Genomic DNA, 27,921 nt, shown 5'->3' on the forward strand with positions numbered 1-27,921 from the left:
GAGCTGAAAGAATCTCCTGATGAAAAATATTTTCCAGCTCAGTGGAGGCTCCACACAGCCACAGCTGTGTGAGGGCGCCCTCTGCTGGTTCAGAGGAGAACTACAAGAGTGTGAGAGAAAATAAATAAAAACTTTTTTTTAAAGAGGCCCCATGGCCTAAAAAATGCAATTTTCGTTGTTTTTGCGTGATAGGGAAGGTCTTGGGGCTACAAAAATACTGTACCATGCATTACACCTGTGATAAATGGAAGTGCACTCAGCCCGTTTTTTGAAACTGTCCCTGTAAAACGAGCGGATTTCACTTCCTGCTGGTTTAATACGTCATTTTGGGTTATTGTGTCAGTGACTCCGCCCACAGCCCGCCTTCCCTCCCCAGGTAACTAACTCTCACACTAGATGACTACTGGGTTGCAGCCTACAGTCCCTACGTAGGAGGCGTCCTATGTTGGTGCCAATATCAGGTTTACTGGAACTAAAAGTTTAGTGAATTGGGACGTTCCAGTGTCATTATTATCGAGGCTTCCCGAAGGTAATTGTACACATGGCTTCATTGTAACGTACCTGATGCGCTGATGGTTGCTATGGAAACATCATGCAAAATGCCTATCTAACTCATCTAACTAAACTTGCATTAACAGGCGTTGTTGGGATACAGTTAACAGCTAAACCGAATCTATGGTGGTAATTATAGGCACGAAAACTTATCAAAACATCATGATATAAACATGAAGACGGTCTAAAACATGCTTCATAATTCCAGCGATGGTGGCTGATCCAGAAATTCAACTGGACCGAAAGGTACCCTGGGAAGTAGGCTGTGATGTCGGCCGTGAAGCATCGTGGAGGTGTTTCCTGCAAGTTAGTCAAAAATAGGCTGCATCTGTCGGCTGCATTTGCAGGACCCTGCGCGGTAAAATTGAACTGGGACAGCAGTTGTCGTGCCGCCGTGACGTAAGCAGCCTACAAATATGACCTGGGTAGCGTACAACTTCAGTAGACAACCTACAAGCTCAGGAACATATGATGTTACTTTTCCTACTGCTGGATCTTTTGATAGTCGGATTTTTGTGGGATAAATTGATATAACAAAGAAAAGATGCTCAAACAAATATATTAGAAATTGTTTGCAAACCACATCTTTACCCTCAGGACAATCTTTTTGGAATTCATTTTATGGAGGAATTGACTGGCAGAAAGCATGGATGGTTGGTGAGAAGTTTTGTTTAAACAATAAAGTTAAAGAGGTTTCATTTAAGATACTACTAAGATTTATCCAACACACACACACACACACACACACACACACACACACAAAAACTAGCAAGATTTAATATCGATATTGATTTGATGTGTAAATTTTGTGGGAACGAAGAGGAAATGATTTATCATCTGTTTTATCATTGTGTGTTTTCCAAAGCATTCTGGACTGATGTACAGCGTTATATAAGAACAAAAACAGGACAAGTAACTCTTTTACAGGAAAAGGACATTTTCATTTACTTTGAAGGGACGTTGGATGATCTTTTTTTTTTTTTTTTTGTACAGCTAATCCTACTGCTTGGCAATACCAAAAAAAAAAAAAAAAAAAAAAAAAAGGACTGATCACAAACCAAACGCTGTTCTTTTTGTTTTGGAATTGCAGCAGTAGACTGTAAAAATTAGAAAGCTATCAGAATAAACTGCGTGCCTGAAAGTGTTAATATTTATCCCAGGTAATGAGATGTGTATTCCCTAACCGTGGCAATATTGTTTGTTTGTTTGTTAGGGTTAGGGTTAGGGTTGGGGGGGGGTGGATTTATGGCTGTCTGCTTCTATGCTTGTATGTACACTTGTTTTGTTTTTGGATGGCTTTGTCGCTGTAGTGCAGCACTTGTGTAAATAAATAAAAAAATAAATAAATAAATAGCATACAACCTTTGAATTGAGACGGTCCTGTGCTTTTCATGTGTGTTCATGTGACGACATCTAGTGGAGGAAACTGCTAACAGCAACTAAACCCTCCAAGCAGAGGAAACAGGGGCGCCGTATATGGGGGAAAAGTTAGGACAATTCCAAGGGCCCTTGCCTGACAGGGGCCCCAAAAAATAGGTAAAAACTAATAAAAAATTATTAAACCATCATCGAGTAAATATATATATGTTTTTTTTTTTCATGGGGCCCAAAATTCCTGGCTGCGCCCCTGAGAGGAAACCCTGTGTGAGTGTGGCAGCTGGACTCGTCACAGTCCTTAGAAAAACACCTTGCCTTGCAAAACATTAACAAGAGTCTGTACACAGCTTATGCTCCATAGTAATTTATTTGCTAAGATGCAAAACACAACGTTTCGGCCCAAACGGGTCTTCGTCAGGTGATGGTGCTGCACACATGTCCAGTGATTACATACAAGCCCATACAGGTCACGTGACTGGTGGGGTGTTAGTGCCACCTGTTGCAAGTTAGCTGAAATATATGAATAAATAACATCCCCATATCATAGACACACCTGCATGCATGCATATAATGTTAGAGCTAAAATACAGGTTGTTTGTTTTTTTCAATTATTTACACTCAATTTTAAAAACAGGGCTCCTTTTTTCCAAACACCTCACACAATTAACCAAACACCACACCCAATTTGCAGAACACCCCAGTTTGTTTGCAAAATGAGACATATCAGCCGAAACCATAAACAAATTGATTGAAATCTTTATTTTGTTCTCATGTCACTAACACATTTGTAAAAACCCTTTTTTAAGAAGTAATGATGGAATTTATTCAGAAATATTGTTTGAGAGCATGGTTATGGGATAATTTAGATGACAAAAATATATTGACAAACCCAATACTTTCTTCATGATTACTTTGAGGTATACAGAGAAAGTACACAAATACTATAAACGTACCAAGCACTGATGCTAAGACTGAAAATATTTATTTCTTACCATATACTCAGTCATAGTAACATGTCAATCAACAAGGACAATCAGAACAAAATAGTAGTTTTCTTCTCTGTAGACAAACAGGAGGCCGAGGGACGCTGCACTGAGAGTTCAGCCAAACCTCAGCAGAAATACAGCACACAGTCATTCTTCTTCTTTGTTCAGGTGCTATCACTTCTTCAGGTCCCTCTCTACCTCTTCCTCTACCTCCTTCTTCTCCTCTTTGAGCTCCTCCTCTCATTCTCACTCTTCTTCTTCTAACTCCTTCCATTTTTGTTGAAGACAGGTGAGCTCACCTGCTGGCTTTACCTACCTGAGTGCTGTATTTTCAGTTACAGTTTCTTTCTATTGCTTACACACAAAGCCTTTATATATCACACTATTTCTAAACTCTTTCACTCAAACCCCACAACTTCACCTCAAATCACCATAAACTAATTCTCAGCCTTGACACAGTTTTCAATTGAGCTATTCACTTTTTGCCAATCAGTGCACACAATTCTCTAGCTAACACACAAAAATCTATCAGGAAGTAACTTGATTTCCCATTTCAAACACAACCAATCAAAATGCCACACTTATTCATCAGTGCCTCAGACTCTGTCCTCACATGTGTAAACAATAATTGCTTTACTGAACACCAACCAAGGGCTCCTTGACATGGGCCTATAAATAGGTCAAAGGTCAAACTATCTGTCTTGAACTATAGAGAACAACAATGCAGAGAGAGACTTTTTTTTTTTTTCCAGGAGCCGACTGGTTATTTTTTCTGCGAAAGCCGCACATGATTGGTCAAGACGTGGGGTACCATCTGTCTGTGCTGAGTGCTGTGCAGTGTGTAAATGATATACACAAGTATGTGACACAATGGGAAATGTGTTTGTGATGTGAGACAAATGCTTGCTTTTGAGATGTGTTTACAATGTTTTGAATACTGAGTTTCATTTTGCAGGAGATAGGGCGCTTTTTGCATTTTGTGTGAGCAGTAGTTGGATAAAGTTTTGAGAAAAAGACACAGAGCTTTGAAAATGTGTGTAAGCAATTGAAAAAAAAAAAAAAAAAACTGTAACACATACGCTTTATTTTGAAAACCTGGGAGGGCGGGGGAGGGAGGAGGGGAGCAGTGCGCCTGTGACTCACTCTACCCGCAGCGAGGCCGTGGACGGTGGAGTGAGTCATCAACTACAAAGGAAAACGATAGAAACCGCGTCGAGTGGATCAGATCAGATCAAGCCCAGAAAAACGAAAGAAAAACGACATAACTTCTACTCAGTCACCGGAGGGTTGGATGTTGTACTGGGGGGCAGACGAGTCCAACTGAACGGTGAGAAAATTCTAGTTTATTCTTTCTCTTTTTTTCCCGGACATTTTTGAACATTTACTTATTGTTTTTCTACACCGGACTCATCTGAGAAGAGTGGAAGCGGACATCAATTGGCGTTTTGTGTTTTTGGTTTTGGTTTGGTTTTAGTTTAGGACGTGGCTCTCTTTCTTTCTATTTTTTTTTATGAAAAATATACAAGCACAGTAAACGCAGATCTATCTCTGTCACTTATCATGCAGTTGGCCTGCAGTAGGCCTATAATGAGGCCCAAACATATCCGGTAACTTGTTCATAACGTGTTTTTTTTTTTTTTTTTTTTTTTTGTAATTATCCCTCTACATTGAGCTTGATTGTTTGAGCCTATAAACTGCTTTCTGGCCTCCATCTGTAAAAATGTTTCTAGAGGAGACTGTAGTGAGGAAACAGCAGGGACTGGTCGCCATTTTCTCTCTGGTCTGTAGTGATGATTGAACCTGAAATATCAATACCTCCAACACAAGATCTTTTTTTATGTTCTAAAATCGATTTCCAAATCAAAATATCGTTACTTTTGATACTTCAGTCATTTGATGTAATGTATATCATTAACAGGAACACACTCTTTCAGTGGCGGCTGCAGGCATGGGGAAGTATGGAGGGCGCAAGGCAGTCATTTCCCCTGCCATGTCATTGCGCACATTCTGTTCTGTTCTGCCTTAAGCAGGGTTGCCAGATCTGTTAGACAAAAGCAGCCAAACAGCGACTCAAAACCAGCCCAAACCCGCCCAACCGGGTATAAAAACAGCCCCAAAATCAGCCCAATACCAGAACTCAAAATATGCCCATAAAAATCCATATGTTGTTTTTAAAGTCCAACAGCATTGCTATTGCTATAATTGCAAAATGCACTATAATATCTATAAAATAACACCAACACAAAAGGCATTCTCCCAGGCAAAGGCAATTGAAAATCATTTCAGCTCACCTGTTAAACTGCTGGCTGTCTCCAACATAAAAAAGAACGGGGAAAAACTCCATGAACTTGAACTATTTACAGCAGGGGTCACCAATCATGTGCCATGGAGGGCCGAGAGGCTGCAGGTTTTCATTCCAACCAAGACCTCCACTGGGTGATTTCACTGATCAGCTCCTCCTTTCTGATACAAGGTGAGGTGATCAGTGAAGTCACCTGGTGGAGGTCTTGGTTGGAATGAAAACCTGCAGCCTCTCGGCCCTCCATGGCACATGATTGGTGACCCCTGATTTACAGCGTTGTCCAGTTTCTTTTTAGACATGTTGAGATCCCTCGCCCTGGTCTCTGTCGTACAGAACTGTATTGAACAAGGCCAGCATCTCTCTGCTGGGCTCAAACTCGTGGCAGCAGATTTCATTAGTCATTCAAAATATGAATCTTTATTCATAGACATTATTCATCATCTGTATGCCACAGGTCTGCCCAAGCCCAACATGCGGACAAAATTTGTTACCCGCGGCAACACTTAAAAAGTAGCCCAATTTGGCGGAAAAAACGCGGACTTGGCAACCCTGGCCTTAAGCGCTGCGCATACCCTCCCTCCCTCTCAGCTTTGTGCTCTGCGCGCGTTCACAGAAAGGGGGCGTTCCGCCAAACATACAGCCAGACACACACACACCCACAGAGGCAGATCTCCGCTCTCATGGCTTCTCTCAGCGCTGCCTCCCTCCTGGCTCTGAGCTCCCTGATCTGTCACCTGGCTGCCTCCTCTGCAGGTTGGGTGTGTGTGTGTGTGTGTGTGTGTGTGTGTGTGTGTGTGTGTGTGTGTGTGTGTGTGTGTGTGTGTGTGTGTGTGTGTGTGTGTGTGTGTGTGTGTGTGTGTGTGTGTGTGTGTGTGTGTGTGTGTGTGTGTGTGTGTGTGTGTGTGTGTGTGTTGCTTGGCCACTCGGGTAGAAAGAAAAGGGGGTGAGCAGAAGCAAAAGTTCGCTAGCCGCTAGCTCGCTGAAGCTCTCTCTCTCTCCTGCTCAAACCATTTTTTGTCTTCGTAATTACGTCTCATATGTATATTTTCGGTAAATTGGTTTAACTCGATAACCTTGCTGCTTCTTCCAAATCGATAGCACAGCGGAGCTATTCGCACTCTGTATATCGATGGATCCGCTTTAGCCTAGCGGTCAGTTAGCTGTTAGCCTAGCGGTCAGTTAGCTGTTAGCCTAGCGGTCAGTTAGATGTTAGCCTAGCGGTCAGTTAGCTGTTAGCCTAGCGGTCAGTTAGATGTTAGCCTAGCGGTCAGTTAGATGTTAGTCTAGCGGTCAGTTAGCTGTTAGCCTAGCTGTTAGCCTAGTTAGCTCCGTGTGTCGGTGCGGTAAATCCAGCCTTGTTAATGCCGACGGTGTGCTTTCCGCTTTCTCGGATAGGATGTCTCTCCTAGAGAGACGTGTTCGTGTCTGTGATTTAGAGCAGCTACTTTCATACGCTAGATGCTCAATACGCTGGACATCACGGGCAGCCCAGACAGCCTGAGCCCAGCACACACCGCCCCTTCTCTGCTTCTGTGGCTCTTTCCTGTACTTTAATAAAACAGATCTAGTTTACGTTACAAATGAGCGCTCTGCTGGTTTGAAGGATTATATTGCGGTAAACATGTCCGTTATACGCACCGTTTTTTCCTGGTTTTCAATTTTAAACATAACTGGAACTACCGCACCACTCGATCAATAAGCTGCTGCCCATCACTGGATGTTACGTTATGGTAGCCTGTCAGACAGTGCTGGTTGATCTGGTTGATTTTTCTTTTTTCCGTGGTATGTAGTTTTTGTTTTTTTCCCCGTTAACGCCGATTGACGCTCTACAGGTGTGTGTTGGGCTCAGCCCCGGGCCTTTTAGTGTTTTTCCACTATAGTGCCGTGCCGCGCCGTGCCGTGAAATTCACGGTTCCTCATTCATTCCCACTACACCAGCCCGCTTGGTTCAGGAACCAACCGTGAAAGATTTCAGCCCGGTTTGACATCTGGTGCTGGCTGATTAGAACGGAGGCGGGCCTAAATATGATCTCCTTCGTGATTGGTCCGTTAGAATGTCAGTTAACCAGGCTGCTACAAACTGACAAGTGACAAGTGTCAACCATTAACCCTTCAGCCAGTGGGCTGTTATTTACAAGCATTAGTTTCTGGAGAAATTATGGAAGAAACTGATTTGCTTGCTGAGTTTTTTGTTGGGTTTTTCTGTTGTGTAGCCTGGTTTACATTTTTCTGACAAATGGAAATGGAAATGTGACCACTAAGCACAGATGGCAGAGCATCTGTGAAGATGATGATGATGGCATCAGGCGGGTCGGCCGACCGGTGTCGCCGCCGGCCCGCCTGACACCGGCCGGTGGCTTTATTATTCAAACAAGATTTTGTCCATTTAAAAAAAAGTAGCAAAAAGCTAATGTAGGCTAACAACTGACAGCACCTCTTGTTACTATAACAACTCCATGGCAACGAGCGCGCCTCTCTAATTCTATGACGCCGTCCCGCTGGTACCATAAGCAATGGAAACACTCCAAGCCCTTCACGGCACGGCTCTTTATAGTGGAAATGAGCTATCTGTGTAGCTTAGCCTCGTCGGCAGATGCGGTGGTTGGATTCTGGCCCCTCCAGCCCAGTTGTTAGCCCTGTGTGCCTCTCCCGCTCCTGTTGACCGAGTAGAGAAGGTGTGTGTGTGTGTGTGTGTGTGTGTGTGTGTGTGTGTGTGTGTGTGTGTGTGTGTGTGTGTGTAACACAGAGGGGAGTCCAGCTGCAGGTTTTACTGTACAGACTGTAGATATGATGGATGTTCTCTGCACTTACAAATGACTTGTGCTTATTTGTGAATGGGGCTGATGTTCAAACTGATGAGCCGACGGCTTCTGAGTGTTTGGGGATCCATTTGAAGTTTGAACTGACAGAAACTGGAATATTTATGAAGATCTGTGTTGTTAACTTTTCTGTTCTGGGTTTGTTTTTCCATCATCCTTTAGCCCAGAACCTGAACCTGACAGTTCACCCTGGAGACGATGTCACTCTGAGCTGTCGGGCTCCTGATGTCGACATCGCAGCAGCAGAGTGGAGCAGAACTGACCTGCAGAAAAATGAAGCTGTCTTCCTTTACCGAGACGGACACATTGAATCAGAGGACCAGCATCCGTCTTTTAAGAACCGGGTGGAGCTGAAAGACAGAGAGATGAAGAACGGCGACCTGTCTGTGATTCTGAAGAACGTGAAGAAGAACGACAGTGGGACATACGAGTGTCTCATTAGAGCTGCTGCTGCCAAACGCAGGAAGAGAGCCATTATTGAAACTGCTCCCATCAGCACCATCAGGCTGGAGGTTGTAGATCCAGGTGAGTTTAACTGGGACAGGATGACATCTGACTTGAGGTCTGTTTTATTTCATGTTGGAGGTGGATTCTGAACAAACACAGGACAGAAATATGAGAGCTTGACTTTATACTTTGATCATGATTTCATAGCACTACAGTAGATAATGACTGATGTGAGCAGCAGGAATCATTTATTCTGTTTCCTTCCTTATTGTTAAATCTATATTTTTAAATGTATAAAGTGAGGTCCATTTTCCAAAAGGCCTTGTCCCAGCTGTTCCACAAGTGAAGCCCTTCACAGATGGACATGTTGTCTTGAACATGTGTCCTAACCCTTGTTGGTGCCAAACATGTTCCCCTCAGTTCAGTCAGTGAGAGTCAGGAGAGAAAACTGACATGTTTCCAGACAAACTCCCACATGAGTCTGATGAGGAGGACATGCAGCCTTTTCCTCTGACCCTCATCTGTTTACTCACCAACCTGACTCTGTCTCTGTCTTTGTCTTTGTCTTTGTCTTTGTCTTTGATTTTTTTTTTGTTTCAGACGCTTCAGATGGAGACAAAACGAGTCAAGACTCTGTGAATGACCGTGACCGTGATGAACCTGCTGGGCGTAGTCATGCTGCAGCGGCTGTAGTTGCTATACTGGCAGTGCTTCTTGTGGGTCTTTCTGCTGTGGCTGGTTTTGTGATGCACAGAAAACAAAAAGCAAGTGGAGAACAGGGAGAGGAGAACAGTGAGGATGTATGAGTCGTTCCTGTTTGATGCCACATCAACAGGAGCAGGACTGCCCACCTCAAGTGTGTATGTATATAGATATATGTAAATAGATATATATTTAGATAGATATAGATAAGTTGTATATTTTTAAGATTCAAAGAAAGGGGGAAAAACCAAGCTTAAAAAAGTGATTTTTTTTCATCCAAATCACTTCATTATACATGCTTCATTCAACAATTTGCCAAAAAATAGCTGTTTACTTAATCCAGATCATTCAAAAAACAAACAAAAAAAAAAATCTGCGGTCTGAATTTCAGTGTGCAGGCAGCAGTGTGTAGTTAGAGGGCACAGAGGGCAGACACCATTGAGACAACTTGAACTCAAAAATATATCAGTTAAAAAAAAAAATGTAGCAGGCTCCCTTCAGACCTGCTTCCCTGTGGCAGCAGAAAAGTCCACGGAAGGGAGGCTGATCTGTGTCCACTGCAAGAGGGAAACGGCTTGGAAGTGCAGGAATTGTGGTGTGGCATTTTGGACAGGAACGGTTTCGTGGACTCATGTCAGACTCTGTTGCGCCGAAATGTTGACATGGCTTTGAAAAAGGATTGGAAGGGAACTGTGGGAATTTGCAGTAAAATACTGTAAATAGAAAAAAGTGCCTAAGTTTACACAGGTTGGAAAAATGTCAGTATTTCAGGAAATAAATCATGTGAAGCCTTTCTTTTTTCCTGGATCAGTGACACTTTGGACACCTGAAACAAATGTTCTGTACATAGATTCCATTGTTTTTCAATTTCTGTAAAATAAATTATCAAAAAAAATTCAGTTGGCAATTTTTTTTTTTATTTCTTATGGTAATATAACTCTTTTTATACTGTGTAATAGACATTTTTGAATGACTCCGGGTGATAGCCACAGCTGTGCTGTTTCCATAGAGGTGCAGCACTTGTAACTGCAGTGAAAAACAGTGAGCCAAAATGTGAGGAGACAAGAAAACACCCCAAAACTGCTGGGGGTTCAAAGGGTTAAGCCATGAGCCAGTGACACCAAAATTATTAGTTAATCTATACTAGAATGCAGTGATCAACATTGTCAAAGGCTGCACTGAGGTCCAGTAATAGAAACACAGAGGTCGAGTCAGAATCAATAGCCGATAGGAGATCACTGGCAGCTCCAGTAAGTGATGTCTCAGTGGAGTGACAGGCCCTGAAAGCGATTTGGAAATGGTGGAGAATTGTTGAAACACAACTCTCTTAAGCACTTTAGACATAAACGGGAGAGTGGAGACTGGACGATAGGTGTTTAAAGAACCTGGATCAAGGTGTGGTTTCTTCAGTAGCGGTCTGACCACAGCTGTCTCAAAACTGCTGGGAATAATGCCAGTGCTAAGCAATAAATTAACAATGTCTAGCATTGTAGAGCCCAGTAAAGGCCAGAGTTCTTTATAAAGTTTAGCAGGTAGCGGGTCGAGAAAGCAAGTCGTTGGTTTAGAGCAGTGGTCCCCAAACTACGGCCCGCGGGCCGGATACGGCCCGCCTCCACATTAGGCCCGGCCCACTGAACAATACCAGAGACGCAATATGATTTTTTTTTTTTTTTTTTCAGTCTGGCCACGCGATCGAGACTAATACACGCATAGAACGTGACAGGCCTACTGGAACCGACAAAAGGATTATAAGGAAGGAACACAAGAATTTTGAAAGACTTCTCATATGAGTCATAGATTCTGCTCTGACAACTAAGCTGAACTTTTACCTGTTAAGACTGTGCACGGCACAACAGAAAGTTAATATTCTATGGACTTTTTTCTGTGAAGAACCCAGAGAGGGTTATTTGGTTATTATTTATTTCACAAATAGTGTAATTTATTTCATTAATAGTGTTACTATTTATTTTTTTTCTGTGAAGATCCCGGAAAGGGTTATTAATATTTGGTTATGTGTGGCTTTCTGGAAAACAATCAATGTTTACATTTAGGCACCCCTGCGATAGTCACACTTTTTCTGTTACAAACTGACCCCGGCCCCCCATCAGAGAAGGGAAAAGTTATGTGGCCCTCACAGGAAAAAGTTTGGGGACCCCTGGTTTAGAGGCTGACACAAGCTTAGACAAAGTGTTAAGAGCGGCAGCCTCAGAAACTGTGATAACGGACTGTCGGTGAGTCATTGCATAGAAATGAGTCAGGTAAGAGTGAAGTAGGTAAAACAGGATCTGCAGGAGAAGCTGGGGATGAGGAAATGATTCTAAAAGTTGTTCAACTGAGGCTGCTGATGAGTCACCTAAAGAAACCTCAGCTATCTGATGTGTGTGTGTGTGTGGATCTGTGGGGGTGTGGGGTGGTTGAAAATTCTGTTTCAACACCAGCAGGGAATGTTTTTATTTGTCCTTCTGCCCGTTCACCTGTAAGCACATCAACGCCCTCGGATTCTTTCAGTTTGAACCAGGAGACTCATCTTTACAGTTTTTTTTGTTGCTTTGTCCAGTCTAATGAAACTGGGATCCACTTTGTCATCATCTTCACCTCCAAACCACAGCAGTTTTTTTTTTGCAAATGTGTTCATGCCTTTTCATTGGAGTCACACATTTTTCACTTCTCACATGTGTCATTTACATGGCCCTGACTCCACTGACTTCACTGTGGTAGTCAAAAGCAAAACATCTGCTCACAGCTGATAGAAATCCTTTGAGTTTTTCTGTGTAATACTGTATGTGAATTACAGTATTTCAGTTTTTGCCATCAGTACAGTACAATTTCACTTCAAAGTCTTTCTGAGTTTGGATGCAGTTCTTTACTGTAAGTTCACATTTGAATGTGCAGCTCACAGGAGAACCTTGTTCAGACTGACAGCTGTATTTTGTATTCTGCTGTCAGCTGTGTTACAGTACAGTAGAGCTGACTGAAGGAATCTACTCATTTGGGCAGAAGTTGAGTTGTTTTAGGGAAAATATTTTGTCACAGCCCAACACAACTAATCCAGCCACTCACTCACTTCATACTCAACACCAAAATGCAACACAGCCTTTTCAGTCTGAGCAGGTTCAGCCTTACTTCTACCTGTGTGGATTGCAGTCATATAATTTTTTTGACATAATTACATATTGTAAAGCAAAAGCCAATATTACCATAATTGTATATGACGAAAAAGTGGGTCCCAGTTTCATTATAGTGGAAAAAGTGATTGAAAAAAACTGTAAACATGTGAAGATGCTCTGATGGAGCGTTGTGTCATCCTGCTGCTGCTCGGTGGCTCTTTACTGACATCTAGTGGTTTGAATTCACAACTGAAGCAAACATCCAAAGTGTTTGTGGCTCTTCTGGACGCAGCGAGAAGCTCGTGGGTTTGTGCCCAGGTCCATTATGTATGTGTGTGTGTGTGTGTGTGTGTGTGTGTGTGTGTGTGTGTGTGAAAAGTTCAGACTTCTCCTCAAACCACTGCACTTTTTAAAAAATATTCCAAGACGTGTATTTCAAATCTACCTGATTCTCCGTGTAAATCAGAGCAGCTTCAGAGCTGCTGGAAGGTTGATTTTTTTTGTTTTTTTTTTCACTTTGACAGAGCCAGGCTAACGACTCCCATAGACTTCAAGTCTTTATGCTAAGCTAACAGGAAATGCTACCCACAGCAGCTGAACCACTGGATGTCCAGAGGTGGAAATGGTGTCCAACATCTGGTCTCAGTCTGGGGAAGTCGGGGAAAAGAAAAAGGGGACTTTGCCCAAAACGTTGGAATGTTCCTTTAAGTGTCCTGTGTGACGTTTACCTCAGTGTCAGGTAGGATTTGTTGGTGTGTTTGAGGGAGTCCACTGTGAGAGGCTGCTGTTCATCTTCACCTCTGGCTAAAAAACTGAAAGATTGCATAAATAAATCCCTCACAGATTCATCTAAATCTTTTGAAATCCTCTCTTGATAAATCTCTGTTTGCAACTTTTGTGCTGTGTCACCACTCCCTATACACACACATGCTCACCCCATTAATAATAATCATCATAATAATAGTAATAATAATAACTTAAATTTGTATAGCGCCTTTGAAGAAACCCAAGGAGACTTTCCACAGAAAGAACAGAAAACACAGACAGCACACAGACACAGACACAGCAGAGGCTGGAGGCTGAAGGCTGAAGGGTGAACAGGAGGGTTTTCAGGAGCTTTTTAAAGGTGTCCGGAGAGGGGGCGCTGTGGAGCTCAGCTGGGGGAGAGGTCCAAAGGGTGGGGGGGCTGCCACGCTGAGAGCCCTGTCCCCAAAAGTCCACAGTCTGGTGGTGGGGGGGGATGGAGAGTTAAAACAAAACCAACTCTGCTTTTACGTCTCTGAGTTCTTAGATCACAAACAATCTGAGCTGGGACCTCCAACAAGATTTTACTTAAAAAAAAAAAAAAAGTTTGTAGTTATTTTCTCTCACACTCTTGCAGTTCTCCACTGAACCTGCAGAGGGCGCCTTCACACACCTGTGGCTTGTGGAGCCTCCACTGAGCTGGAAAATATTTTTCATCAAGAGATTCTTTCAGCTCAATAAAATCATGAACACAGTCCCTGTCATTCAGCCTCAGACTCTAAACTGGGATCTGTGTGTGTGTGTGTGTGTGTGTGTGTGTGTGTGTGTGTGTGTGTGTGTGGTCTAGGTATTGCTAATGTTGTGGGGACATAAATCTGTTAACACAGTCACGTTGTGGGGACTCACCTCCCTTATGGGGACAAAAAGCAAGTCCCCGTAGTGAAAATCATTCATTTTAGGGTGAAGACTTGATTTAAAGCTAAGATAACTTTAGGGTTAAGGTTAGGCAGGTAGTGGTTAGGGTTATGGTTAGGATAAATCTCCAGGAAATGAATCAGTGATGGAAACACGACTGTGTGTGTGTGTGTGTGTGTGTGTGTGTGTGTGTGTGTTTGGTGTGTTCAGTGTTAATCTGCAGTTCAATGTGGAACAGAATCAAAACAAAGAGAAAACACTGAAGGAGAAGCTGTGGACAAACTTTACACTGGAACTGAATTAAACTGCAAACACACACACACAGACGGAAAGACGGACAGATGGGCGGATGGATGGTAACAGACTGACGGATGGACGGACGGACACACACACACACACACACACACACACTGGATTGAGGCTGGGATTCTTCTTGTGTCTGACGTTTCTCTTGACTTTGCTGTAAATTCATTGATAATGTGAAACACTTTGTCATTAAAATTTCTCAGATTCTTTAAGAGTCTTTTATCATTTATTCTGTAAAACACTCAGCAGTACGCTGTAATGCACATGCTGAACAGACCTCAGGGTTGTGGAAGAGAAAAACATTTTTGATCTGCTGATCCTTCCTGAAATAAAAAGCAATCCGGGAATTCACTGCGTCCAGGCTGCTCAGTTTGATATTGCTGATCAGGCGTTTTCTCCTCAACAGGAAGTGCTTTAAACAGAGCAGCGAGCCATCCCCCGCTCAAACTTCTGCAATTCAGAACATAAATAACCATCCAGCCCTTCAGTGTTTCAGCCCAAACCCCAGAGTTTATTAAATTCCTCCAAAGGTTTTGATCAGCTTTAACTCAGCACATACAAAGTGTTCTTCCAAAGTAAAAGCCCCCTGCCTTGTGGCTCTGTTGAAGCTGTTGTGGGCTGACACAGACGAGACTGAGCCACATGCAGTCGGCTCGCTGTGAGGAGGAATCCACCTGGAGACAAGGACATGGGAAACAAAATGAAGGGTTAGGGTTAGGAAGCCGGCCCTGATACACTCCAGTGTCCGTCACCGAGTCGCCTCCTGACTGAGCAACGAGGCTTCGAAGCTTCAAAACAGAGGCTTTTTAAATGTAGCCGAGCTGCTGCTGTGGTGACCTCACCTGACTGGACTGTGACCTCACCTGACTGCTATCAGTCCAAACCCCCCACAGGTTTGGGTTAGCAGGTCCCTGCTGCACCTCCTAGTGGCTCAGAGGCTGTTAGCATCTGTTCCTGTCGTCAGGCCATCTCAACCAATCAGACGGGACCCTGGAGCCAGACGTGCAGTGTGATTGGACTGACCTTCACTCCAGAGACCCGTAATCCAGTCCCATCTGAAACAAGAACTGTGTTCGTTTTGAGTCAGAAAACACTGCTTTCAGTTTGCTGACCTCAGCCATCATCTTAAGGATCACCTAAAGGATCCTGGTGAAGGTTAGGAAAGGATCTCGCTGAAGGTTAGGAGACGATCTTGATGAAGGTTAGGAAAGGATCTCGCTGAAGGTTAGGAAAGGATCTCGCTGAAGGTTAGGAGACGATCTTGATGAAGGTTAGGAAAGGATCTCAGTGAAGGTTAGGAAAGGATCTCGCTGAAGGTTAGGAGAGGATCTCGCTGAAGGTTAGGAAAGGATCTCGCTGAAGGTTAGGAAAGGATCTCAGTGAAGGTTAGGGGAGGATCCTGGTGAAGGTTAGGAAAGGATCCTGATGAAGGTTAGGAAAGAATCTCGCTGAAGGTTAGGATAGGATCCTGGTGAAGGTTAGGAAAGGATCTTGCTGTAAGTCCATCATGCTTTCTGAGAGAAATTTTGGAAGAGAATCAATAGTATAACCAATAAATCCATAAAAAGCCCTACAACACATATTAAACTAAACAATTACATTGTCAGCGAACCTTTTTTAATTGCAGAGGCATTCAGCCAGCACTTCTCTACAATTGGCAGCACTCTTACTGGTTATTCTAATTCTGCTCTTACCTCGACTCACAATAGGTGTGGCAACTCCTTTTGCTTCAAAAGTATCTCTCCAACAGATGTTCAGAGAGTTATTGATAGTCTAAGCTCTGGATGTAGTGCTGGTCCAGATGGTGTGGACATTAAGTTCTTTAAATTTGCTTCTCATGTTTTGTCATTTCCACTGGCTGACTTATTTAATTTATCTTTTGCATCCTGTGAAACACCTTCATCATGGAAAAGTGCTAGAGTAACCCCTATTCATAAAGGAGGTGACATCTCAGACACTAATAACTATAGACCAGTCTCAATTATTAATAGTATAGCAAAAATATTTGAAAAACTAATCTTTAATCAACTATCCACATATCTTACTGACTATAACATCAGTCAGGCTTTTGACCCAACTACTCAACCACCACTGCGCTCTTAAAATTTACAGACAATATACTGTAAACATTTTAATTGTTTGTTTGTTTGTTTTGTTTATTCCGAATATGCAAATAGTACAAATAATACAAGGCTTCCTGATTGCTACTAAACAAATTCTTTGTACACCATAATATAGAAATGAAAATTGAGGAAGCAAAATACTAACAAAAGAAAATACAGAAAACAAATGACATATTCGAAAAGGAGTGAGAAGAAGCATAGCTTATTAACTCTCACCCCTTTGTCTAAATAAAAAAATATTTTCATATATATATATATATATATATATATATATACACACACACACACATACACACACACATATACATATATATATATATACATATACATACATATACACATATACACACCCACACATACATACCTACATACATACATACATACCTACATATATACACACACATTTACATACATACATATACACGCAGACTTCTCTGCCTCTCATCACCATGCCATATCAAGTAATCAATGATAATCACCAATAATTATTCATGATCATTATCCCTTGTACTCGCTAAACAACATATTTTTGTACATTTTCTTGAACTGGTTGATATTTGGACTTTGCTTGAGTTCCTCACTTAGATTGTTCCATAGCTTAACACCGGTAATTGATATACAGAAACTTTTCAAGCTTGTTCGTATGTTTAAGATTTTGAAGTTATATTCCCCCCTTAACTGATAACCTCCCTCCCGTTTCCTGAATAAATTTTGGATATTTTCTGGTAATTGTCTGTTTTTTGCCTTATACATGATGATTGCTGTTTGGTAAGATACAATGTCAGTGAATTTCAGTAGTTTTGATTGTATAAAAAGTGGATTTGTGTGTTCCAAGTAGTTGACCTTATGAATAGTCCTTATTGCTCTTTTCTGCAGGATGGTAAGTGACTGTAATGAAGTTTTGTAAGTATTTCCCCAAATCTCAGCACAGTAATGTAAATATGGCAAGACCAGTGAACAGTAAAGTGTGCGAAGTGAATTGTGATCCAGTAGTTGTTTTGCTTTGTGTATAACTGCAATGCTTTTTGAAACTTTGGACTGTACATGTTTGATGTGTGGTTTCCAACTCAGCCTGTCATCTACTGTAACCCCAAGAAATTTGCTTTCATGCACCCTTTCAATTTCCACCCCATGTATTTCTATTCGTACCTTTGTGTTCACTGTGCCTTTACCAAATAACATAAACTTAGTCTTACTTACATTTAATGATAATTTGTTCCGGTCAAACCATATTTTAATTTTTTCATTTCCTCGTTTATAACTGTTTCCACTTGTTTAATGCTTTCACCTGTACCAAAAATATTTGTGTCATCCGCAAAATTAACCAATTTTAACCACCTAGATACTTTGCACATGTCATTTATGTACAGGATAAACAATTTGGGGCCCAATACTGACCCCTGGGGGACACCACAAGCAATGTCCAAATATCCAGAGCAGTGATTACCCAACTTTACAAACTGTTGCCGTCCTTTCAAATAACTCTTTACCCAGTCTAATACCAGTCCCCTTATCCCATATTTTTCCAGTTTATTGAATAGTATGTTGTGGTTAATTGTATCAAACGCTTTTTTGAGGTCGATGAATACTCCTATTGCATGTTTTTTGTTGTCTATTGCATCTGTGATTTTCTCAATTGATTCCATTATTGCCTGTGATGTTGATCTGTTAACCCTAAACCCATACTGATTCTCTGAATATAGTTTGTGTTTTTCCAAAAATGCATCCATTCTATTGTTAAAAAGCTTTTCCAATATTTTTGAGAGTTGCGGCAATATTGAGACAGGTCTGTAGTTTGTAAAGTTATGTTTGCTCCCAGTTTTGTATAGCGGAATGACCTTAGCAGTTTTCATCTGGTTTGGAAATGTACCTGTTTGAAAAGACAAATTGCAGATGTGTGCTAGTGGTTTCGATATCCCCTCAATGACCTTTTTAACTAAAGACATATCAATGCCATTGCAGTCCATAGATGTTTTATTTTTACACTTATTTACGATGTTGATAATTTCATTTTCCTCAACTGCTTTCAGAAACATTGAGTGGGGATTCCTTTCTATTAGTTTATCCATGTAGTCTCCATCTGGCCCTGGATTCGGGATGTTTTTTGCTAGCTCAGGACCAACATTTACAAAAAACTGATTAAAACTGCTTGCCACCTCATCCATATTATAATTTTCAATATCATTTATAACAAAATATTTAGGTAAATTGTTTTGTTTAGCACCATCTCTAATAATGTTGTTTAGTAGATTCCATATCCCCTTAATATTATTTTTATTATCCTCTAATTTCTTTTTATAATATTCTTTTTTGCTTAATCTTATAATATTAGTTAACTTATTCTTATATCTTTTATAATTACCTTCTGCGTCTTCTGTTCTCTGCTTTATGAAGTTCCTGTAGAGTAAATTTTTCTTTTTACAGGCATTTCTTAAACCTTTAGTTAACCATGGACTGTTCTTATATTCTAGCTTTCTATTATATTCCTTAATGGGACAGTGCTTATCATATAATGAAGTAAATGTAGTCACTAATTTATTGTATGCATTATTTACATCTGCTTCATTATATATTGCCTCCCAGTCCTGTGCCATTAATTCATGTTTTAGAGTAGCTATTGCCTCTTCTGTCCTAATTCTTCTATGTTGTTTATTCTCCCCTATTTCAATTCTACAGATATTGTCATATACTGTGAATACTGGAAGGTGGTCAGTGATATCACTAATTAAAACATAAAACATTTGACAACAATATGCCTACAGGTGCTATATTCATTGACCTTACAAAAGCATCTGACATGGTTGATCATTATCTTCTTTTAGACAAATTGTATGCGATTGGTCTTTCTACCAATGCTTTATTATTCATTTACTCATTTCTTAATTATAGAAGTCAGTGCGTCTCCTTTCAGGGTAGTCAATCAGACTTCAAGATTATTGATAAAGGTGTTCCACAAGGCTCATCCTTAGGTCCTCTTTTGTTCATCTTTATTAATAATCTTCCTCAAATCTGTTCTGACTGCCAAATTCAAGCCTCTGGCTTGATTCCCAGCTATCCTTTAAACCTCATATCAACTCAATTTCCATGAAAATATCTGATTGTCTAAAATCACTTCATTGTTCTGTTGACTGTTTTTCACAAGAAGTCCGTAAAAGAATTATAACGCAATTAATATTCCCAATATTGGACTATGCTGATATTATTTATGGTAACACCTCTGACACAAATCTCCGTCCTCGTAATGTATTATATAACAGTCTTTGTAGATTTGTGCTCTGGTGTCAGTATAGAAACCATCATTGTCTAATGTATGAGTCCTTGAACTGGCTCACCCCCAAGTCCAGAAGGCAACTCCATTGGTCAATATCTATTTTCAAATGTATCTATTTCAATCTCCCTTCATATTTGAAACAACTTTTAATTCCTCTCAGTGCACAATACAGCCTACAGCATATGGATCATTTATTTCTATTGTTTGGAATGTGCATGGGTAAGTGAGTGTGTGTATCCCTGTGTTTATATGATGTTTGATATTTTGTTTAGTATTTACTTTTTATTATCTTTGTACTGTTTGTCATTATTGGTAAGGACCCCCTCGAAAATGAGATGGTGCATCTCAAGGGGCTACACTTGAAGTAAAGAAAGAAAGAAAAGAAAGATCCAGCTGGCTCTGCTTGAGCTCACACTGTTTACCACACACACACACACACACACACACACACACACACACCTCATGCTGAACTGTTTTTTTTTTTATTATTATTTCAGGAAGCATCAATCAGCAGATCAAGTCAAAGTTTCTGAGAGAAATGTTTTTCTCTTCCACAACTCTGAGGTCTGTTCAGCATGTGCATTACAGTGTACTGCTGAGTGTTTTACAGAATAAATGATAAAAGACTCTCAAGAATCTGAGAAAAAATTAATTAGAAAGTTACATTACATTACAAACATTATAAATGAATTAACAGCAAAGTCAAGAACAACGTCAGACACAGGAAGAATCCCAGCCTCCATCACTACAGACTTCAGTTATGAACAAGCACGTACAAACACAGTGAGTACAGCTTATACACACACATGTGATGAATCTGCCTCATTCTTTAACACTGTTGAACTTAAAGCCAGAAGAAGAGAGGGAGTGAGGACAGATTTCAAACTTCAAGTATCAGTGAGCTGCTCAGCTCACACCTGTCCAGGTAGATGGTAGACAAATTCCCCTCAAACCCCACCCACACCCCCCTGAGGAGCTCAAACAACCTCCCTGTCCGTCTGTCTGAGTTGTGCACTTCCCGTTTCTTTTCTGTACACCACAACAGCCACAACAGGAAAAACCACTGCCAGTATAAGAAGTACAGCCAGGTCTTTACTCATTTTGTCTCCATCTGAAGCATCTGAAACAACAAAATTAAAATAAAAAACAAAGACAAAGACAGAGACAGAGACAAAGTCAGGTTGGTGAGTAACCAGATGAGGGTCAGAGGAAAAGGCTGCATGTCCTCCTCATCAGACTCATGTGGGAGTTTGTCTGGAAACATGTCAGTTTTCTCTCCTGACTCTCACTGACTGAACTGAGGGGAACATGTTTGGTACCAACAAGGGTTAGGACACATGTTCAAGACAACATGTCCATCTGTGAAGGGCTTCACTTGTGGAACAGCTGGGACAAGGCCTTTTGAAAAAATGTACTTCTCTTTATACGTTTAAAAATATATTTTGACAATGAGGAAGGAAACAGAATAAATGATTCCTGCTGCTCACATCAGTCATTATCTACTGTAGTGCTATGAAATCATGATCAAAGTATAAAGTCAAGCTCTCATATTTCTGTCCTGTGTCTGTTCAGAATCCACCTCCAACATGAAATAAAACAGACCTCAGGTCAGATGTCATCCTCTCCCAGTTAAACTCACCTGGATCTACAACCTCCAGCCTGATGATGCTGATGGGAGGAGCTTTAATAAAGGATCTCTTCCTGCGTTTGGCACCAACAGGTACAAAGCGACACTCGTATGTTCCACTGTCCTCCTTCTTCACGTTCTTCAGAATCACAGACAGATCACCGTTCTTCATCTTTTTGTCTTTCAGCCCCACCCGGTTCTTAAAAGACGGATGCTGGTAGACTGGAACAATTTGCCCGTCTAAAGAAAGGGAGACATATTCTAGTTCCTTCATGTCAGTTCTGCTCCACTCTGCTGCTTCAATGTCGACACCATCAGGAGCCTGACAGCTCAGGGTGACATCGTCTCCAGGTCGAGCTCTCAGGTTCAGGTTCAGGGCTAAAGGACGATGGAAAAACAAACCCAGAATAGAAAAATTAACAACACAGATCTTCAAAAAGATTCCAGTGTTTGTCAGTTCAAACTTCAAATGGATCCCCAAATGCTCAGAAGCCGTCGGCTCATCAGTTTGAACATCAGCCCCGTTCACAAATAAGCACAAGTCATTTGTAAGTGCAGAGAACATCCATCATATCTACAGTCTGTACAGTAAAACCTGCAGCTTAACTCGACTCTCATGCTAAACCTTCCCAAGAAGCAGCAAAAACACCAGCGGCTGAGTTTCTCCGGGTGCACACAGCTGCAGCCACCAAGAGGCAGCCCACAGCTTTCAACAATAGCTGCTGATCATTTTATTCATGCACCCTTTCTCTAAGCAGGACGTCCTGTGGGACATGAAAGGTCTTTAACTAGAGAGCTGACTGAGCGAGCAGCAGCAGCTCCAGCAGGGGACCATTCACATCAGCCACAAAGTCAATCCGTAAAACCACCACATACACACACACACACACACACACACACACACACACACACACCTGTCCACACACACTCACCTGCAGAGGAAGCAGCCAGGTGACAGATCAGGGAGCTAAGAGCCAGGAGGGACGCAGCGCTGAGAGAAGCCATGAGAGCGGAGATCTGCCTCTGTGTGTGTGTGTGTGTGTGTGTGTGTGTGTGTATGTGTGTGCGGGGGTGTGTCTCTGTCTCTCTCTGTCTTCTGTTGTATGGAGGCACTCCTCTGATTCGCGTGATTTAAAAGCAGTGGCCCTGGTGGTGCGTTCAGGTGCTCTCAGTGTTTGCAGTTTAATTCAGTTCCAGTCTAAAGTTTGTCCACACACACACACATACACACACACACACACACACACACACACACACACACACACAGATCCCAGTTGAGAGTCTCAGGCTGAATGACAGGGACTGTGTTCTCAGTGGAGGCTCCACACAGCCACAGGTGTGTGAAGTCGCCCTCTGCAGGTTCAGAGTAGAACTGCAAGAGTGTGAGAGAAAATAACTACAAACTTCTTTTTTTTTTTTTTAAGTAAAATCTTGTTGGAGGTCCCAGCTCAGCTTGTTGGTGATCCTTAATGATGGAGGGCAGAGAGCAGTTTCTAGCTTGTAACAATCAACCTAAATGTAAAGGGATAATTACCAATAAATAAAGAAATAAATTACACGGGATAACTCTTATGAACAAGTTACTGGATATGTTTGGTCCTCATTCATTGGTTAATTGTTTTACATTGGTTTTATTGTATCATTGTATCGTTTTTTTTTTAATGTTGTATTTATCATGTCCACTGTTTTGGTGAGTTTTTTTATGTCTATGTATGTGTGGAATGAGTGCTCTCTCTGCACAACAAATTGCCCCATTGGGGATAGAATAGAATAGAATAGAATAGAATGTCTTTATTGTCATTGTACAATGTACAACGAAATTAAAAGTGCGATCCTTAACGGTAATTCATTCATTCAACATAAAAACATTGTAGAAAATAATAATAACGATAGTAATAAAGTTACCTTGACTTGACTTGTACTATACTGGGTGATAAATGAAGAAACAGAACTGCGTTTTCCGTGCTTTTAAAATTTTCATAAAAAAAAAAATACTAACTATAACTATAACATTTATGATATCACATAAGGGGATCCCCTGATGTGATATCATAAATGGAAAATGTTATATTAATTGCAATTCAGGTATCTGCTAATGTCTCATCGTCTTCACTCTCTCAGCCAGGTAGCTGTGATTTATTGTTTATTGTCATTTGGGCCATTGTGCTCCTACATCATGATGATAATGTGACTGCCGGTGTGAGGCCACCCCCTATTTAAGAAGCCCGGCCCTTTTGAATAAACTGTTTGCCTGATGAAGGTCTAGTACCGAAACGTTGCAAATAAATTTTCCTTGCAAGTTGGACAGTGTGCAGGTGTTTGTCTTCCAAATGTTCGCCGGATACCCTGCCCGCCGACGCACCTGTCCTGAGAAATAGATGTGCGAAGTAATTTTTCCATTGACTATCTGTTGTGCTAAATCTGCCTCCGCGGGTACTGTCCGTGGTGCTGAATCCGCCTCCGCCTCAGCAAGTGCTGTCCGTGGTGCTGAATCCGCCTCCGCCTCAGCAAGTGCTGTCCGTGGTGCTGAATCCGCCTCTGCGGGTACTGTCCGGGGTGCTGAATCCGCCTCCGCTTCAGCAGGTACTGTCCGTGGTGCTGAATCCGCCTCCGCCTCAGCAAGTGCTGTCCGTGGTGCTGAATCCGCCTCTGCGGGTACTGTCCGTGGTGCTGCATCCGCCTCTGCGGGTACTGTCCGTGGTGCTGAATCCGCCTCCGCTTCAGCAGGTACTGTCCGTGGTGCTGAATCTGTCTCAGCAAGTGCTGTCCGTGGTGCTGAATCTGCCTCAGCAGCTACTGTCCGTGGTGCTGAATCTGCCTCAGCATGTGCTGTCCGTGGTGCTGAATCTTCCGAAGCATTTCATTCTCTTTATTATAGAAATTAAAGCTCCATACAATTCATGGAGGATCTTGTTTAGCTCTTCTTTCCTTACAGGTGAGAAATCAGCTGTTTGCCTGGTGTTGTTCAGGTAGTCTTGTGGACATTTGATGGCCCAAGACGTTGACCGGGCCGTACCGGCTTCATTTCCTGACCTCTCCAGCTGATCCAGCTCTTCACTCGTCTCTCGCCTATCTCGGCTTTTTCTCTTCTGTCTTGTCTTCCTCGTTCAGGCGTTTATCCAAACTTAGGTCGCCAAATAAATCAAAATTGACAACAAAACGGTCCATTATGCAGACTAACAAAGTTGACAGCGGGTTTGGATGCGGGTTTCAGTGAAACGTTTCATGTTGCCATGGAAACCACACAGACTCGGGCAATAAGATATAGGCGGAGTAATATTTTCAGTGATGAGATATTTTTCATTTGAGCACATTCTAAACGTCTGATTGACCAATCAGATTGCTCGGTCGGATCTACCTGTTGTAAAATAGATATTTCATATGCATGGGTTATGCAATTTGAGTTTTGCTGCTTTAATTGACCATTGGCCATGCCAAGAGCCCCACCACAAGTTACTGTCTGTTTATCTATCTATCTATCTATCTATCTATCTATCTATCTATCTGTACTTTCAAGATGGCGCCGCTCTAGTGGCAGCTTGTTGCAGCAGCTCCCGTTCACTTGAACGTTTTTTTCCATTTTTTTCTAGTTTAATCTTAACTTTTATTTCTATTTAATTATTTATTGGTTTCTTTAACTTATCAGTGCACTATGGAGACCAAAGTCGCCGTGTTTGTTCTGGTCTTTCTTTTGTTTTTTTTTTCACTTTTTTCGTCCGTGTCTGGAGAGCGCGTACGGGACCCCATTGTTTACAGTAGGGATCAGCTGTTGGCCCTCCGTGGCACCGCGGTGCTGCCCCACGAGAGGCCCGACGTTCCCCGGGAGTTGAAGAGGAGGAGACGGGGGAGCCGTGCCGGAGCTGCTCGCCGCGCTAGAAGGAGGAGATACAGACCCGTCCTCCCGTCCATCATCATGGGGAATGTAAGATCTCTTCCCAATAAGATGGACGAGCTAGCGGCGCTGACTCGGCACCAGAGGGACTACCGGGAGTGCAGCATCATGATGTTTACGGAAACATGGCTGACTGAGCTGACCCCAGACACGGCCGCGGACCTGGACGGCTTCAAACTGGTGCGGGCGGACAGGACGAGGGAGAGCGGTAAGAGGAAAGGAGGAGGGCTGGCGGTGTTTGTGAACGATAGACGGTGTAACTCTGGGCACATCACTATTAAAGAACAGCTCTGCTGCAGGGACATTGAACTGTTAGCTGTTGGTATGAGGCCATATTACCTGCCGCGGGAATTCTCGCATGTTATCGCGATAGCTGCGTATATCCCCCCCTCCGCTAACGCTGATGCAGCCTGTGATGTTCTCCACTCTGTCACAAGCAGGCTGCAGACAGAGCACCCACAGGCCCTCCTTCTTATCTCTGGGGACTTTAATCATGCCTCTCCATCCTCCACGCTGCCCACTTTCACCCAGTATGTTACATGTTGCACTAGGGACAGTAAGATACTGGATTTGTGTTATGCCAACACCAAGGAGGCATACACCTCATACACCTCGTCTGGAAATAAGGACGAGCTGAAGGCTGTGCAGAGGGAGTTGAGAAGGAAGATCAGAGAGGGGAAGAACACCTACAGGAGGAAGATGGAGGATCAGCTGCAGCAGAGAGATGTCTGTGGAGTCTGGAAAAGCCTGAAAACCATCTCTGGCCACAAGAAACCTGACTCCCAAGCTACTGGGGACCAAAAGTGGGCTGATGATCTGAACTTATTCTTCAATAGATTTGATCAGTCATCTGCCCTTCCCCCAGCCCAGTCCTCCATGCTGCAGCCCCCCCTCTCTGCACCCAGTGTTAACTGCCCAAATTCCTTCCCCTCCCCCTCTACAACACTCAGCTCTCAGCCCCCCCCCCCCCCTCTTCTCACCTCATCAACCCAACCCCCCCACTCACACCCTCCAGCACACAGCCCCCCTGCTCCAACCTGTCTCTCACAACGACCCAGGTGAGAAACCAGCTCCAGAGGATCAAGGCAAGAAAGGCTGCAGGTCCAGATGGCATCAGCTCCAGACTCCTCAAGTCCTGCGCAGATCAGCTGTGCGGGATTGTTGAGCACATGTTCAACCTGAGCCTGAAGCTGAGGAGAGTGCCACAGCTGTGGAAAACATCCTGTGTGGTACCTGTGCCCAAGACTCCGCACCCCAAGGATCTCAACAGCTACAGGCCAATGGCACTAACATCCCACCTGATGAAGACCCTGGAGCGGCTGGTCCTTGTTCATCTCCGCCCCCTGGAGGGACCATCACTGGATCCACTTCAGTTTGCCTACCAGCCTGGCATTGGGGTGGATGACGCTGTGATCTTCCTCCAACACCGAGCTCTCTCTCACCTGGAGAAACCTGGGAGCACTGTGAGAATCATGTTTTTTGAGTTCTCCAGTGCTTTTAATACCATACAGCCTGTACTTCTGAGAGACAAGCTGGAGCACACCGGGGTGGACCACCACCTCACACACTGGATTCTGCGCTATCTCACCAACCGTCCACAGTATGTGAGGACCCGGGACTGTGTGTCCGACACCGTAGTCTGCAGCACGGGGGCCCCGCAGGGAACGGTCCTGGCACCTCTTCACCCTCTATACTGCAGACTTCTCATAGAACACACCCACCTGTCACCTGCAGAAGTTCTCTGATGACTCTGCAATCGTCGGCCTCATCACAGAGGGGGACGACAGAGAGTACAGAGAACTGACGCAGGGCTTTGTGGACTGGTGCCAGCGGAACTGCCTCCAGATCAACGCGGGGAAAACCAAAGAACTGGTGGTGGATTTCCGCAGACGTGCACTCTGCCCCCCGGCACCGGTGAACATCAAGGGAACGGATATTGAGATGGTGACATCTTATAAATACCTGGGTGTTCACTTGAACAATAAACTGGACTGGACACACAACACAACTGCACTTTATAAGAAAGGCCAGAGCAGACTCTACCTGCTCAGGAGACTGAGGTCTTTTGGAGTGCAGGGGGCACTCCTGAAGACCTTTTATGACACCGTGGTGGCATCAGCCATCTTTTATGGAGTGGTCTGCTGGGGGAGCAGCATCTCAACGGCTGACAGAAAGAGACTTGATAAACTGATCGGGAAGGCCAGCTCTGTCCTGGGATGCCCCCTCGACTCAGTGGAGGTGGTAGGTGAGAGGAGGATGATGGCTAAGCTGTCATCCATGATTGTGAACGACTCCCACCCCCTGCAGGACACTTTAACTACACTAGAGAGCTCCTTCAGCGACAGACTGCTTCACCCAAAGTGTGTGAAGGAACGTTATCGCAGGTCCTTCCTTCCTGCAGCCGTCAGACTCTACAACAACCAGTGCTCCCAGTAGACCACACACTCTCCACGACTGCACTGACTGCACTAGAATGCACACTCTCAGCACCTTAACACCCCCCCCCCCCCCCCCCCCCCCACCCCGTACACACATACACACACACACACACACACTGCACTACTGCACACACGTAAAGACGGGAGGGAAGGGGTGATCCCATAAGGCTGGATCAAGTGTGACAGTTCCTGAGACCCAGGTCCGGGAGTCAGGTTCTGCCACTTGGTCTCATGGGTTCACACTAACCCTGAACCTCCGGTGGAGTGTGTTGTCCCCCAGGTTTTGGGTTTTTTTTTTCTTCTGTGGTTTAAA

General features: G+C 43.1%; 1 protein-coding gene across 1 annotated transcript in view; it reads left to right on the forward strand.

Moving 5' to 3' along the window:
* Positions 1–2,306: 2,306 nt before the first annotated feature.
* Positions 2,307–27,921, forward strand: part of LOC115376998 (coxsackievirus and adenovirus receptor-like) — a 153,777-nt gene continuing 128,162 nt past the window's right edge. The window contains exons 1-3 of the mRNA XM_030076848.1: positions 2,307–2,347; positions 4,070–4,242; positions 8,199–8,561. Coding sequence (XP_029932708.1) covers positions 2,307–2,347; positions 4,070–4,242; positions 8,199–8,561 — 577 coding nt within the window. The remainder of the gene's footprint in view (positions 2,348–4,069; positions 4,243–8,198; positions 8,562–27,921) is intronic.

Source organism: Myripristis murdjan, chromosome 18 (genome assembly GCF_902150065.1).
Source record: "Myripristis murdjan chromosome 18, fMyrMur1.1, whole genome shotgun sequence".
In the NCBI taxonomy this organism is placed as follows: Eukaryota; Metazoa; Chordata; class Actinopteri; order Holocentriformes; family Holocentridae; genus Myripristis; species Myripristis murdjan.